Source organism: Crocodylus siamensis, chromosome 7 (genome assembly GCF_052110815.1).
Source record: "Crocodylus siamensis isolate JL-2025a chromosome 7, ASM5211081v1, whole genome shotgun sequence".
Lineage (NCBI taxonomy): Eukaryota > Metazoa > Chordata > Crocodylia > Crocodylidae > Crocodylus > Crocodylus siamensis.
Genome location: NC_143401.1, coordinates 40,319,588 through 40,333,678, shown reverse-complemented (window position 1 = coordinate 40,333,678; position 14,091 = coordinate 40,319,588). Strand labels below are relative to the sequence as shown.

At 40.0% G+C, this 14,091-nt stretch overlaps 1 protein-coding gene across 1 annotated transcript in view; it reads right to left on the bottom strand.

The window, feature by feature from the left end:
• Positions 1 to 558: 558 nt before the first annotated feature.
• TIMM23B (translocase of inner mitochondrial membrane 23 homolog B) overlaps positions 559 to 14,091 on the bottom strand; it is a 28,631-nt gene continuing 15,098 nt past the window's right edge. The window contains exon 7 of the mRNA XM_090057855.1: positions 559 to 1,781. Within this exon, the coding sequence (XP_089913981.1) occupies positions 1,666 to 1,781 (116 nt within the window). The 3' untranslated portion in view covers positions 559 to 1,665. The remainder of the gene's footprint in view (positions 1,782 to 14,091) is intronic.

Here is a 14,091-nt window from a genome sequence, read left to right as displayed (position 1 = left end):
ATGGAACCTAACAGGGCTGTTACTTGCCAGGAATCCCTCACAGGGACTTCTCCCTCTAAGAGGCTCTCTTGTTAGCAATCAGCTGTCCCAGCTATCACTACTCAGATTTCCAACACTATGCAAGAATGTTATTGTGCTAAAGAGAAGCGCTGCTGAGGGAAACATTAGCTGCAAACAAAGCTTAAAAAAAAAAAAGCAAGGGAAGGCCTGAGGACCTATACCAATCAATATCCAAAACCTTTACTGTAATTCCTAAATTCCCTGAATTAGTGTCTTGTGCAATGTAATATACTAGGACACATTCAACAAAAGACCATTTATGTAAAAGGAATGCCTGTAGCCATCATATGCTTTTGCTGCTAATAGGACAGTTAAGTAACATCTGAGGAAAATACACCCTCCTGCTGTGGTTCCATCTACCCAAGACTCAACTCTTACTTCCACTTTGAAGAGCAGGATTAATTCCACAGATTATTTTTTGGAACATCTTTTGAATGACACCAATGTATATTAGAATAAAATCAGATCCATTCTACTCAGAGACCACAGTGAAGGCAATTCAGGGAGAAATGGTTATTTACTGTGAATGAAGGTGCAGATTTTTTACCCCTACAAAGCTTAATTTAATCTGTACAAAAAGAATGTGGCACCAAGATAAACCAACGGTAAAATACAGTCTTCTGAGCCAAGCACTCATTTTGCTTTGTCTCCAACATTTGCTGTCTAAACCAATTCTAAGACTTTGAAGCACCTGAGTGCTGTAGACTAAAGCTAAAGCTATTTCAAAACAAAGGTAAGTTGCCATACCACTCCAAAAGCCAACAGCAATACATGATTCAATACTTGCTCTGACAAAAGTGAGGTAATAGGACACAGCTAACCACTACTTCTTTCATTTCACTATTTAGTGGACACCATGAGACAATTAGCTCATGGCTTTTTTCTTTTATGAATTTCTATACCATGTCCCATGACACTGTTCTTTCAAAACAAAACTATTTTATAACCAAAAGAAAGCTACTGAATTCTATTTACTTCCCTTACTGGGGTAAGAAAGATCAAAGACTAGAAAAAGAACTTAATTAGCATCACTCTTCAATAAACTACCTAATATACCGTTTTTACTGCTTAATCTGTGCTGTAATCTGTAAGAACCTCATCTACAATTTTTCCACTACTGACTAGGGTTCCAATTTGTTCCAGCTGAAGTGACATTGGCTACAGCACCATTTGCTTCTGTTGGAAGGAATGCAGTGTTTTGCTCTAGGTGCACATTTTATTAGCCATAAAGTAGTGCTATCATAATACACATAACTGAACAAACCTGGCGGCACAGCACTGATAATTTCATGACCCATGTTAGGGAAGCAGACCTAGTTCAGGCCCATATGACAAAGATGAAGAGCCAAGTAACTTTGTCTTCAGAAGGAGGTTAATGGCCACTTTGCTGGTCCTCCAGGTACTACTGCTTCCAGCAGTCTGCTGGCTGGAAATGAAGTGCCAGTCCCAGTAAAAGGTGTCAAACTCTCACAGTACAACAGCTGCCATTCAGCTTCACACACATTGTAGATAAAATATGAAGGAACAACAGACTGATTTTTTTGTAATCAATTTGATTGGTGAACTACATAAGCATTTCCTATCTCCAGTCCTCATAAATTCTGCTCAGAGAGACTGTCGTGCTACTGAGCCCTTCATGTGCTCCCAGTTGTTATAGAGAGCATAGAGACCAGTAAGCAGCAAGCCTGCAATGCCTCCTCGTGCTATTCCACGCACCCCACCTGAAAGAGAAATAAAAGAAGACTGTATTTATTAATCTATATAAACAGAAACATTTAGACAGAGCAATCAGCCAGGATCATTTAATTAGAAAGACTCTCAAATAGAGCACATTCAGCATAAATAGATTTTATAGCATTTGATCTCATTTATAAAACTCTCTCCTACACGGAGCCCTTGTGATATAATGCCTCATTCCTGAGTCTAATTTTAATAGCAGAATGTTATCAACTTTAGCACTTTTTATATTAAATGTTACTGCAGGTTTTAAGCTCTTCATAAATGAGCTTTTCCTTATTTACTCTGTCTTCATGACTACAGGTATATATATGCAGACAAGATCTTTACTACTTTAAAATTAATTGCATGTTATTCTCCACCCGAGATCCTAATCCTGTACATCAAATGATATCTAGGTTGGGGGAGGGACAAGTAAACAACAAAAAAGCAACTGAAGCAGATGTGATCTTATGCAAGAAAGCTTAATTAAAGCCATGGAGCAGCTCTACAGAAATAATACAACTGAAACAGAACTGTTTCTAGGGTTTAGAAGTTTCAGCACTTTGAAAACAAACTGGAGGAACAGATCAGTCATCAAGGATTTCTGAGGATAGTCACTGAATTATTTTCCTTAGTCTCACGTACTCAGGAGATTAAAGAAAAACAAGGACAGAAACAATTATTGTGCCACAAAATACCAAAATACATAATAAAAAATATTATAAATAAACTCCTACTGCCCATGAAGGTAAAATAAAATGAAAGCTTGGTTGCTGTTAAGGGTCATAATGAAAATACATTTAGGATCCACAGCATAAGTTCTTTCTCCTGGTTAGCATTTTCCTTTATTAGAATACACCTCTCATCCAGCTACCGGGGGAGTGATTTTAATGGTAACATGCAGACTTTGGCTGTTTCCAATATTTAAAACTGTAAAGGTTCCTGGTACAGTTCCCAGAACATACTATGCACACAGTGGCACTGGGGACCAGGACCCTAACCAGGCAGAAATATAGGTATTGAATATTAACCAGGGTCAAATTAACTATTTATGTAAAACTGTTCATCAAGAAATTTCATCCACAATTTGATATAACCTGCCTGCAAGACTGGCACTTTGCAGAATTATGAAAAACATTTAATCTTAAATTCCTTAGACTAATAGACAAAGTCCTAGTACTTTGTATTTCTGACCCATGACAAACTAAATTAGTGTTCCTCTCTAATCCATTCAAGTTTTTAATGGAGCAAAAACCATTAATGTCAACTAGACTGAGAGAATGTTAGCTGACAAGCAAGATTAAGCAAAATCTCACTGGACTGGAGCTAAGTCTTAAACATATTTACAATTGTCTAGGTCTGTAATAAAATTGAGGAAACAGCTGAGGATATAAGTATGTAAGATTATTTCTAGCTCTACTTCCTATGTTTTTGCTAGCTGCGGTGATTTAGTTAGGAGACCTCGGTTCTTAGGATGGAGGGCAAAAGTCAGTATCATAAAAAGCAAACACCGAAGAGAGACTCCCGAAGAGGTGGGTTGATCCTTAAACTGTGTTGAGCACCATGCACATCTTACTAAAGGATGCTGAGGCCAAGCAGTACTGAAAGTCAGTCTTGGGTGCCAAAAACAGGATTAGGAGCCTAATTCTGAGGTCTTATTTTTGAAATTTTGCCTTGGGTACCTAACTCAAGAGCAGCTTTTCCACATGAAGAGCTGCCACCTGGTTACATGTAAACAATCACCAGCAACTGCTACTGGTAGGTCACAGGTGAGGAGTTGAAAGGACACTTGTGCAAGGAATATAAATACTTGTGGGAAAAGGCTAATGGTGAAATCCCACCTCTGCACCTAACCCTAGCTTGAGCTGATGCTAAAATTGACCAGAAAGAATATCCAAGGGAAAGCTTTAACCGGACTGCGATCAAGTGGATTACAGGGACTTTCAAGACTTGAATTTCACAGAATACAAATGGAAACAAGCCAAATCACACCTCTTCCCTATACTATTTTCTTCATCAATTTGTCTAGGCCAATTGCAAATGCAAGGAAGCTCTTCTATTTGGATAACTTCAGAAACTCCCTTTCTTGCACTGAGACTCTTTCCATGTCTGGCAATTTACGTATAGGTATTCTAAGCAATACGAACACAGTGAGTCATGTGTTCGTATTGCTTAGAATATCTATTTGCCATAGTGGGCCACAGTTGCAGCTCTCAGTGTGTTGTGGGCGTCACACATGCAACTTACTTCCTGTGTATCTATTTTAAACAATGTTTTAACAGGATGTCACATGGGCTGCAGCAGTGTGCTGATTAGGCTGCATGTGGCCCGTGGGGCATGGGCTGAGAACCACTAGCTTAGAATCTGAGAGATGGAATTTAAAATTTTTCTTGTGGGGAAAAGCTGCCCTCCCCCATCCCTGTTTTTGTGTAAGCTGCCTAGCACAGCACTGGAGGTATCTGTCAGTTAACAGTTGGTTTCTCAAACAGCTGAGTTGCTGGGCAGGAAGTGTGGAACATTCTGATGTGAAGACCCTGATTACAAAAAAACCCTGACCCCCAGCTGTGTCAACTAAGAGATAGGCTAAATTCCAACTCTGCCCTTGCAGCTGCTTCTGCTAATCCCTGATAGCAAGTCTGCCACCACAAAATCTACAGGACATGCAGTGGGGCTGCTATCTCCATTGGGCACATGCTGAGGGGCTAAAAGAGGAAGAATAATAATAAAAAATAGATAGGTTGCTCAAGCTGATGATGGCCAATGTTCTGTAAAGGTCACTAGCTAAGAGAGATACGTGTGTTATCCTAAGTCACCTCAAAGTATTTGTTTAGTTTTAGCTAACATATGGCTTGTCCTGTCTATTAACCACATCAATGAACATGCCTTTCATTTCTACCCCAGCTCTCTTACAAGTACATAGTACAGTGAAACTTAGCATCCAAACCATGTTGCCAGACCATTTCTATTCACTACCTGCTTTCAAAATTAGAGCCGACCAATATGACAGGTGGAATTGTGCACTGCATATACAAATTGGAAGGGCAAAATTTGGGGCTATAATCCTGCTTGCATCAACTGAATGTGTAGAGATTGATGGATTGATTAATTGATGAATATGTAAGGGAGACTGTGCAGGGAGATTAATTAATCTTTGCTCCTTAAAAAAAGTTTAAATAAAAAGGAAAAAACCTGAATCAACAATGTGAAGATGAAACTGGCATGAATAGCCTATTAATGATCTATTGGTTGTCACTATGTACACCAAATGCAACATGAAGGCTAGATTTTATGTAATTAGCTCTTTGTGGCCTCTGCCATCTGTCTTTCAAATATTTAAAATGAGAAATATTTGGTTTCTTTGCAAGCTGCAGAAGAAACTGTTTGAATGGTTCTGTGTCATCTGCCTTGATGCACTGAACCATGTCCTCTGGTTTAAAAAGCCCACTTTTTCAGACATGGTAAGCTTTTGTTCTGCTCACTGAATTTAAAAATGGAGCTATAGTTAACCAATGCCTCTAAACTACCAGTCCTAAAGGGCTAATTTATTTATTAATTACATATCTGCAGAGGATAGCACTAGGGAACTGTTCTGAAAGTTTCCTGCTGCTCTATGGGAGTTTTTTTTTAGAAAGTTTCCCTAGCGTTGATTAGCCTCATGGGTGTGGAAATTATCTGAGGGAAACCAAAACTGTTTCTTTAGAATCTATTTCTCTCTTGTTCAGTTTCATTTTCAAACAGCTGCAAAAGACACTAGAACAGTGACAATATAGGGCTTGATGCAAGGAAACTTATTCTGGTTAGTGGCTGTGGTGGGGAGAAACTGAGCCATCAGCTGGAGAGATTCAAGTTCAAGAAATTCACAAGTTGAGAAGAGACTGTATAGCCCTAATGACCGTTAATCACTTTCCAAGTATTAACTTAGTGCACTACTATGGTCCTGAGTCTGAAGACCATTCCTTGTGCTCATAGCAGCTAAATTACAGGCAGAACTGTGGTCGCTGTCCCTGCTTATATTTGGGGTAATACAATAGACATCTTGGATTTCACTACAACTGCTTGAGTGAGCTATGAAACTTTACTGGCTTTCTAATAAATTAGGGGCAACTGAGCTGCCCGTGAGCAGTAGAGAAGCCACCCCAAAACACAATCCCGCCACCTTATGATGGAAAAATCAAGTCCTACTGGCAACTGTTTTCCTTATCATAACCAGTCTGTATTTGTCCTCATGACCCAGCCCGATGCTTGTGCAGCATACATGGAACAAATCCACAGGATGAGGGATCATTAAGAATAATAGTCTGTCCACTGATTGTACTAAGCTGCTCATACAACTGACTATTTATACAAACTTCATGTCTAAGTGACAGCTAAGATGGTGATTTTATGAATAAAGTGGATCATAGGAAAGTAGGACCGGAAGGAACATCATGAAGTCATCTAGTTCATCCCTCTGCCCCAGACAGGATCATCTCGGACTAAATCATCCCAGTCAAGTGTCTGTCTAACCTGCTTCTGTGGAATTGCCATCCCTGGAAATGTCCTATTTCTCTAGGTAGCCTGTTCCAATGAATGCTTAACCACCCTCATAGTCAGAAAGTTCCTCTTAATCTGAACTTATACTTTCCCTGCTGCAGTTTGAGGCCATTGCTCTTAGTTCTGTTTCCTATGGCCATAGAGAAAAGCCCATCCCAATCCATTTTATATTTGCCCTTCAGGTATTTGAAGACGTAGCAAACCTTGTTTCACTCCAGACTAAATAACCATACCTTTCACTCCAGACTAAATAACCATAGCCTTTCCTCCCAAGTCTCATCTCCAAGGCCTCTAATCAGTTCTGGCACTCCGATGGACTCTTTCCAATCTGTACACATCCTTTTTGAGGTGTGGGGCCCAAAAATGGACACAGTGCTCTAGTTGAGGCCTCACTTGTGCTGAACAGAGAGTGGCAGAATCATTTCCCTTGATTTGCAAGTGACATTCATCTTAATTCCATCCAGTCTGCTGTTACAATTATTTCCCAGTTTGTGTTTGTGAGTGCAACTCTCCTATCTCAAATACTTGTCCTTCATTGATTTCATCTGGCTGATTTCTGCCATTTATCCAGGTCATCCTGGAATTTAGCCCTACTCTCCAGAGTTTCTAGTATTTAACCCAACTCAGTGTCATCTGCAAATTTGCTAAGTGTGTATTCAATCCCATCATCCAAATCATTAATGGAAACGTTAAACCATACTGGACCCAAGACAGACCCCTGGGAACCCCACTTCATACCGCCTTCTAACTAGACATTACTACTTACTGAACATAATAATCCAACCATTTATGTATCCACTTAACTGTACTTTCATATATTCTGCATTTCATTGTCTTATTACAGAGAATGGTATGGGAGACTATGCCAAAAGTCTTGCTAAAATCAATGTACATATATCCACTGCTGTCCCCTCATCCACAGAACCTGTCACCTTGTCAGAGAAGGAAATCAAATTGGTCAGGTATGACTTATTCTTAGTAAATCCAGGCTAGTGTTTTCTGATAACCTCTTCTAGCTTCTTTATTATAGAATCCCTGAGGATACTTAGAAAGATCATGAAGCAGGTCAAGGTCAAGCTGACTGCTCTGTAATTCCCTATATCTTCCTTTTTCCTTGTCTTAAAAACAGTTCTAAATTTGCTCCTTTCCAATCATCTGGGACCTCACCCAGATGATCTCCATGAGTCTGCAAAAAGGGTAGCCCATGGCTGAAATTATTTCAATAAACTCCTTTGGTAATCTATGGTATATCCCATCTAGCTCTGCAGATTTGAACATGTCCTCTACATTTAGATCATACTGGCTCACCATGTTTCTAAAGTAATTTGAAGGGATCCTTATTTACAGGTAGCAAAATCTTCTGCTTGTCTTCAGATTAAATATAATTTATTGTAAATTGTCCCAGAGGTTAAAGGACTACAAAGAGAAATACCAAGAAATTTAAAACCTATTTCCAACCATATCCTTACACATACAAACCCCCAACATTTTGATGAACATAGCAGGAAGCCATGAAAAGAGAGTCATGCTTTAGTTCAAAGGGCCTTGTTGGCAAGCAGAGATATACAAGTGATGACTTCCTTTTTTCCTGAACTTCTAACCATTGCACTTACACCAATGAGTTTCTAGATCTGACTAGGTCAGACTTTATCACTTGCAATAAAGCAATAAGTTCTGTTAATAAACTTAAGATTTGTTGACTTTTAGGGCTGTGCCCAAGAGTCCTCCAAGTAATGACCAATCCCTTTTGGCTACTTCTAGCAGACATGCCACTGCTGGCCAGATGCACACTCTCACCATAAGACAGCTTGGTTGAAAAGTTAATGATTTTTCTAAAGGAAAATGATTTTGAAAAAGTCCATGTGGACTAAAGCATTAATTTGACTCTAAAGATTCATGCATCATAATATTCATTATGAACCAACAACAAATCTGTTGTTTGCTTTGCCCACATATAATTGGAGAAATACCTAATATATATCTTATTAAATGGGAGAATTGCACTGTTAAATGTATAGCTATCTCAGTTCCTTTTTAGTGATGCCTTCTCCCTTCAACATAAGAGACTCTAATTTTTCCTTTCAGAAATGTGTATTTAGAGGTGGCTTTATCTTTCAGTTGTGAACAACTTATGACAACCAAAAGTCCCTCTCAACACTAACACTTGCTAACTTGGAAGGGGCAAAACTGTGAGTGTGAGGTTGCTGGTCATCTTCTAGGATTATAAAGCAGTTACCAGGACAGCTTCTATCAAGGAAGGAGAGGGGAAATTAAGGTCATAAGAACACAAACAAGTTACTCAGAGGGTTTACACAATGTCAGAATGTCTGCTTATTTGTGCTCCTTTATCCTGTGGTAAATGACACATAATGTGTAGTAGCTTAATCCTCTCCCACTGACGGGCAAGCTACCTCAAGTTAGCTGGAGACTTGTGAGCAGTTAATCCAGAGCATCTGATGTACTGTCATTGAATAGTCCATGCTTCTGGATGGCCCACAGCACTCTCTCAACAATACACCTGCTCCTTATACTAGTGTAAGGAACATGCAGGGATTGTTTCTTTATCACTAGATATCCACTCAGAGAATCTTGGTAAATGGTTACCCCAAACATATGAAGCTGCAAGGGTAGCACCACAAGTTAATAGCAATTAAATAGCTACCCTTTTTTTTACTAAAGTCAGTAAGTAATCACAGCAGCTAAACCTCATGTCAAAGAGCAAAGAGAAAAGCTTTAAGTCTTTTTGACTAAAGTGAACAAAGTATTTCTGAAGTTTTTCAACTCATTTTCCTTATCATAAATGGTTCTATGGCAGTATATGTTTATCTAGACTTTATGGATTTCTGAAAATGATTTTTTTTACTTGGTTCACAGATCCATTCTCCCAACATCTACAGAAACACATGGCTTACTTTAAAAATACTACCAGCCATGTGCAAAGGGAAATTATCAATTATTCATTCCATTTCCAATCTTGTGTTGAACTTCCCTATTCCTCTTCCTGTTGACTGTCTTTTATTCTAATCCACCTTTACCACATAGAAGGTAAGATTTAGTGGTATTGCACAGACCTGCTTAAACCAGTCTTAATGAATGTAGATACTTCAGGAAGCAAGATTATGCTCTCTCTGGTGGTTGAAAATGCTGATGTAATGATTTAAGACCCTCACAAGGGAAAAATAAGATTTATGGGGAATCAGTCTTCTAAGTAGTGGCACATCCGAGAACTTCCAACAGCAGCCTATCCACAAATTATTTGTGACCAGGTTTCCCCTCATAAAAAGTTTAATGAGTGCAACTGAAAAAATTCAGTCAACAGGCAGGCTTTGCAGTGCATACAAATAAATGTCAGTCCAGAAAGACAATCACTGAGGGTTTTAGCTATGGTAGCAGCAGTTTGCTACTATAGACATATTGCAGGGGTTTGACATCCTACACAGCCTATGGCTGAATATGGACAGGCCAACAGACATAGGGCTTTGATGATTTTTGGCTCTGGGAGAAGCTTCAGTAGCAGCTGCTTACCTTTATAGCAGCAGGAAAAAGCTCAGTCTGCAGGTGCTCTCCCTATGCTGCTGCAGGGAAAACCAGCAAAGGCAACTGGGCCCTAGCCCCTGCCCTCTGACTCCATGTGGGTCAGTTGAGCTTGCAGTCTATTGGAGACATACTGTAGGCTAGCAAAGGAATTGCTATGTCCCATGGTTGTGACACAGAAAGGTAACTTCTTTCTTCTGTACTGTATGCATAATGCTGAAAGCTATTATTTGAATCATTATGGGGGAAATTAAGCAGGTTTGATAAAGAGGCTCTGTAGCATTAAAGCTTAAGTGAAAATGGAATTAACTCCTTTCAACAGGTGTGGCTGTCATCTTTGTTCTCATTGGTAGTGTATACACCCCCTCCTTTTAAATGGAATTAGCCTAAAATCACCACTAAGGCGCATTAACGGGCTGTGTCCACATATACATGCCCTAAATATGCTTTAAAAATGGCAATTTTAGGCTAATCCCACCTAAATTTGATATCTGCATAAAGCAAGTATCAAATTTCGACATGATTAACTAAGTCACATTAATCCACATGTAGCTGCTGAATGTGCATTCACGTGGTGTGCACATTACTTTGCATATAAAATGGAGTACTGAAAGACTTTACATACTGTACTAACCTTATCTATGTTTTTGTCAGCTCGGCAGCTTTGGACATTGGAACTCAGTAACAAGAAAGAAGCTTTTTTCCCCCCTGTCTGCTGTGCTCGATATATATTAAAAAACAGGTTTAGTAACTCAAAATGTTGTCCACAACTGTGTAGTTCAAAGAATGGGTGAATGCAGGCACTCTCCACAAAGTTATCCCTGAAAACCAGCAGGGAAGTTTCTATTACTGTAAACCAGGGGTGGCTATCCTGCAGCAAGTGGCACAGGCATCCTATGCGGCACACAGTAGGTTGAAGAGGGGGCAAGCAGCACAACGGCAGATTGGGCAAAGAGCAGAAAGCATAGCAGCAGATTGGGCAGGGAAAAGAGATCGGAATGGCGCTTGAGGAGAATGCAGGGCTTAATTTATGGCACTCTTGTCAAAAAGGTTGGTCCCACTGGTGTAGACTATGGTAGCCTACTTGCTTAGTGTTTTTTCCTAGAGGAAATATTACATATTACATTTCCAGCCTGTTATCTTCACAAGCACAAAGCTCATATAACTTGGGGGAGTTAATTACACAAAAGCTAGGTTGCTATTATGTAGGTGCATAATGAGGCTGCCAAGGCCATCTGGACAGTCTTCTGCATTAAATGAGTAGTAGTGAATGGGAACACTGATTCGTAGTACCTTTCCTCAGTGTAAAAATCTGACCTTCAGAGCACACTATTTTGGCAGGGATAAGGGCCACACAGAAACGTGAAAGGAAGCTTGTTACGGCTGAATGTTCCTTAGGTTAAGTTTGTAAAGCATTTGTAGGCAAGTGATGCACAAGCAAGCTTTTACAAAGGTCAAAACACTTTAGTAAAACTTTTTTTTTTTTTTTTTTTTTAATTAGTGTCCACTTTCTCTAAGACTATAGCAAAAGTATGCACAGGCACTTTAACAGGACGCTTTTAGTGAAGACCCTATCCTTCCTATAAGTGCTAGCACATTTGCCTCTGCAGAAAACTATTCTATTCTCCAGTAAACTCGCTATGATACATTTTCAGTTCTCCTGAAAGGCTGCTAGAGTCATTGTTTTATTGCATAACTATGCAGAGATTATAGTCTGCACCAAAGAGGATTTTGAAGCATAACAGGTTTTAATGTACTTAGCTTTGAAAAATTCACCTCTTACAATCTATTCTTTGTGGTTTTATAAACCCTTAAATATACTAAATTCCTTTGCCTTAAGAAAAATAGCTACTTTAAAAAAATGCTAGGTTTGCATTGTTTTTAGGGTTGCACTTTTCTTTTAAGTGGCTTCTAGTTACTTATAATAAACAATATGCATTTAGGGTTGTACTAGAAAGATGACTGGTGCAGTGCTTCATGTATGCATGTTGGAACACAACATATGTTTAGCGTTCAGTTAGTCACATTCTGTGATCTGCCAATTTTACTCCGAATATTCCTGGTTACTATTGCTATGTTTCACTTTGGAAAGTGTCAATTTAAACCTTTTCAACATGAATATGTCCGTAAGAACTTTCTTAATTGCTTGGAAAAAAGTATTAAACCATCTCATACATAAATAAAAAAAATGGAGCCAAAGGCTTTGTGTTGGTGCTTTGGACATTAATTTTCATATGCCATGTGGCTTCATATTTAATGGAAATTGCAAAATTATCCTCAATACCCCCTCTATTTGGGGGTAATGGGAAGCTTCCCTGTCTCTCTTCCAAGGTTTCCATTAATGATGTTCACGAGAACCAAAAAACATCACGCAGATAGGGCTCAAAGCTCTTTCAAAGCGTCTCACCTTTACAGAATATGGGTGGATGCAACCACCAATCACCTTTGCCAAACTCAGTTCTGTCTAGGTCTTGCTCAGGGAAGTAGGAGAGTATTAAAGACAATAATTCCTTGGGTCTATCAGGGAACTAACAAAATTGTCTGAATCAGCTGTTCATGAAATAGCTGAACACTAACATACTTCATCATGTTAACAAACAGTTGAATGCTAACATATATCCCAGTTAAATATTTGACAAGGCTATGCAGACATGACTTCAAATTATTCATGTTCTGGAATGAAAAGTAGTGGAAGATGCTATCTCTTATAAAAACAGGACTAACAAAAGAAGGTATTTATACTCAACTAATTCTGCCAGGGCAAGTACCATATATAATTTGAAGTCAGAACCTTCATGCTTTGTTGCCTTAATGTATTACTTGTATGGCTGAGGGCTCATGCAATCTTTGGCTTCATTTAATCTTACCAGGCACTGGAGATATTAATTATTGTAGCTATTACTTGTCTGTATTGCCACATTTTTTATACATTTTAACAATTATACCAGGTGTTATCAAGAGAACTCTTATTGTAGGGTACACTGAAGCACAGAAATAGTTCTAAAACCAGGCAATTCAAAATACTGTTCCTATTTTACAAGATCACTTCATCCATCATATGTATTATCAGACTTGGAATTTAGGCCTAGCAATTTTTTTTTTTAAATGCAAGTCTGCTCTGAAAAGTGGCATGAAAGCAGTGCTGTGTTTACCTTCTCAGTGATTTCCAAATTAAATTTGCCCAGGAAGGAAACAAAAGTTTCCTAGCCCCGCAAATTCAGACTGGCACCTGAGAGTTAATTTAAATTCTTTCATTTTCAGGAATCACAACATAAGATTTTGAAAAATAAACTATGCCTGGAATGCCACCTATGTAATCCCATTGCCATTAAATCCTTCGCAGGCATAGTTTCATAGTAGCTAGAGTCGGAAGGGACCTAGGTAGATCATCTAGTCCGACCCCCTGCCTTGGCAGGAAAGAGCACCGGGGTCAGATGACCCCGGCAAGGTGCTCATCTAACTTCCTTTTAAAAATCCCCAGGCTAGGAGCCTGCACCACTTCCCCTGGAAGCTGGTTCCAGGCCCTAGCCGCCCTGACTGTGAAGTAGCGCCTCCTAATATCTAATCTAAACTTACCCTCCGCCAGCTTGTGACCGTTATTCCTGGTCACTCCTGGCAGCGCACGGGGGAACAGGGACTCCCCCAATACCTGCTGATCCCCCCTGACCAGTTTGTAGCAGGCCACAAGGTCCCCCCCTTAACCTTCTCTTGTGGAGGCTAAACAGGTTCAGGTCCCGTAGCCTCTCCTCATAAGGCCTGCCCTGCTGACCCCTGATCATACGAGTGGCCCTCCTCTGAACTCTTTCCATATCGTCCACGTCCCTCTTGAAGTGTGGCGCCCAGAACTGGACGCAGTACTCCAGCTGCGGCCTGACCAGTGCCGCATAGAGGGGGAGGATCACCTCCCTGGACCTGCTCGAGATGCATCTGTGGATGCATGACAGGGTACGGTTGGCCTTCTTGACTGCCTCCCCACACTGCCGGCCCATGTTCATCGTGGAGTCAATGACGACTCCAAGATCCTTTTCCGTCTCTGTGCTGGCAAGAGGGGAGTTCCCCAACCTGTAAGTGTGGTGCCGGTTCTTCCTCCCCATGTGCAACACCTTGCACTTATCAGTGTTAAACCCCATCCTATTCTCATCCGCCCACCGTTGCAACCTGTCAAGGTCAGCTTGTAGCCTATTGCACCCTTCTAGTGCACCCACATCCCCCCACATCTTAGTGTCATCAGCAAACTTGAACAGG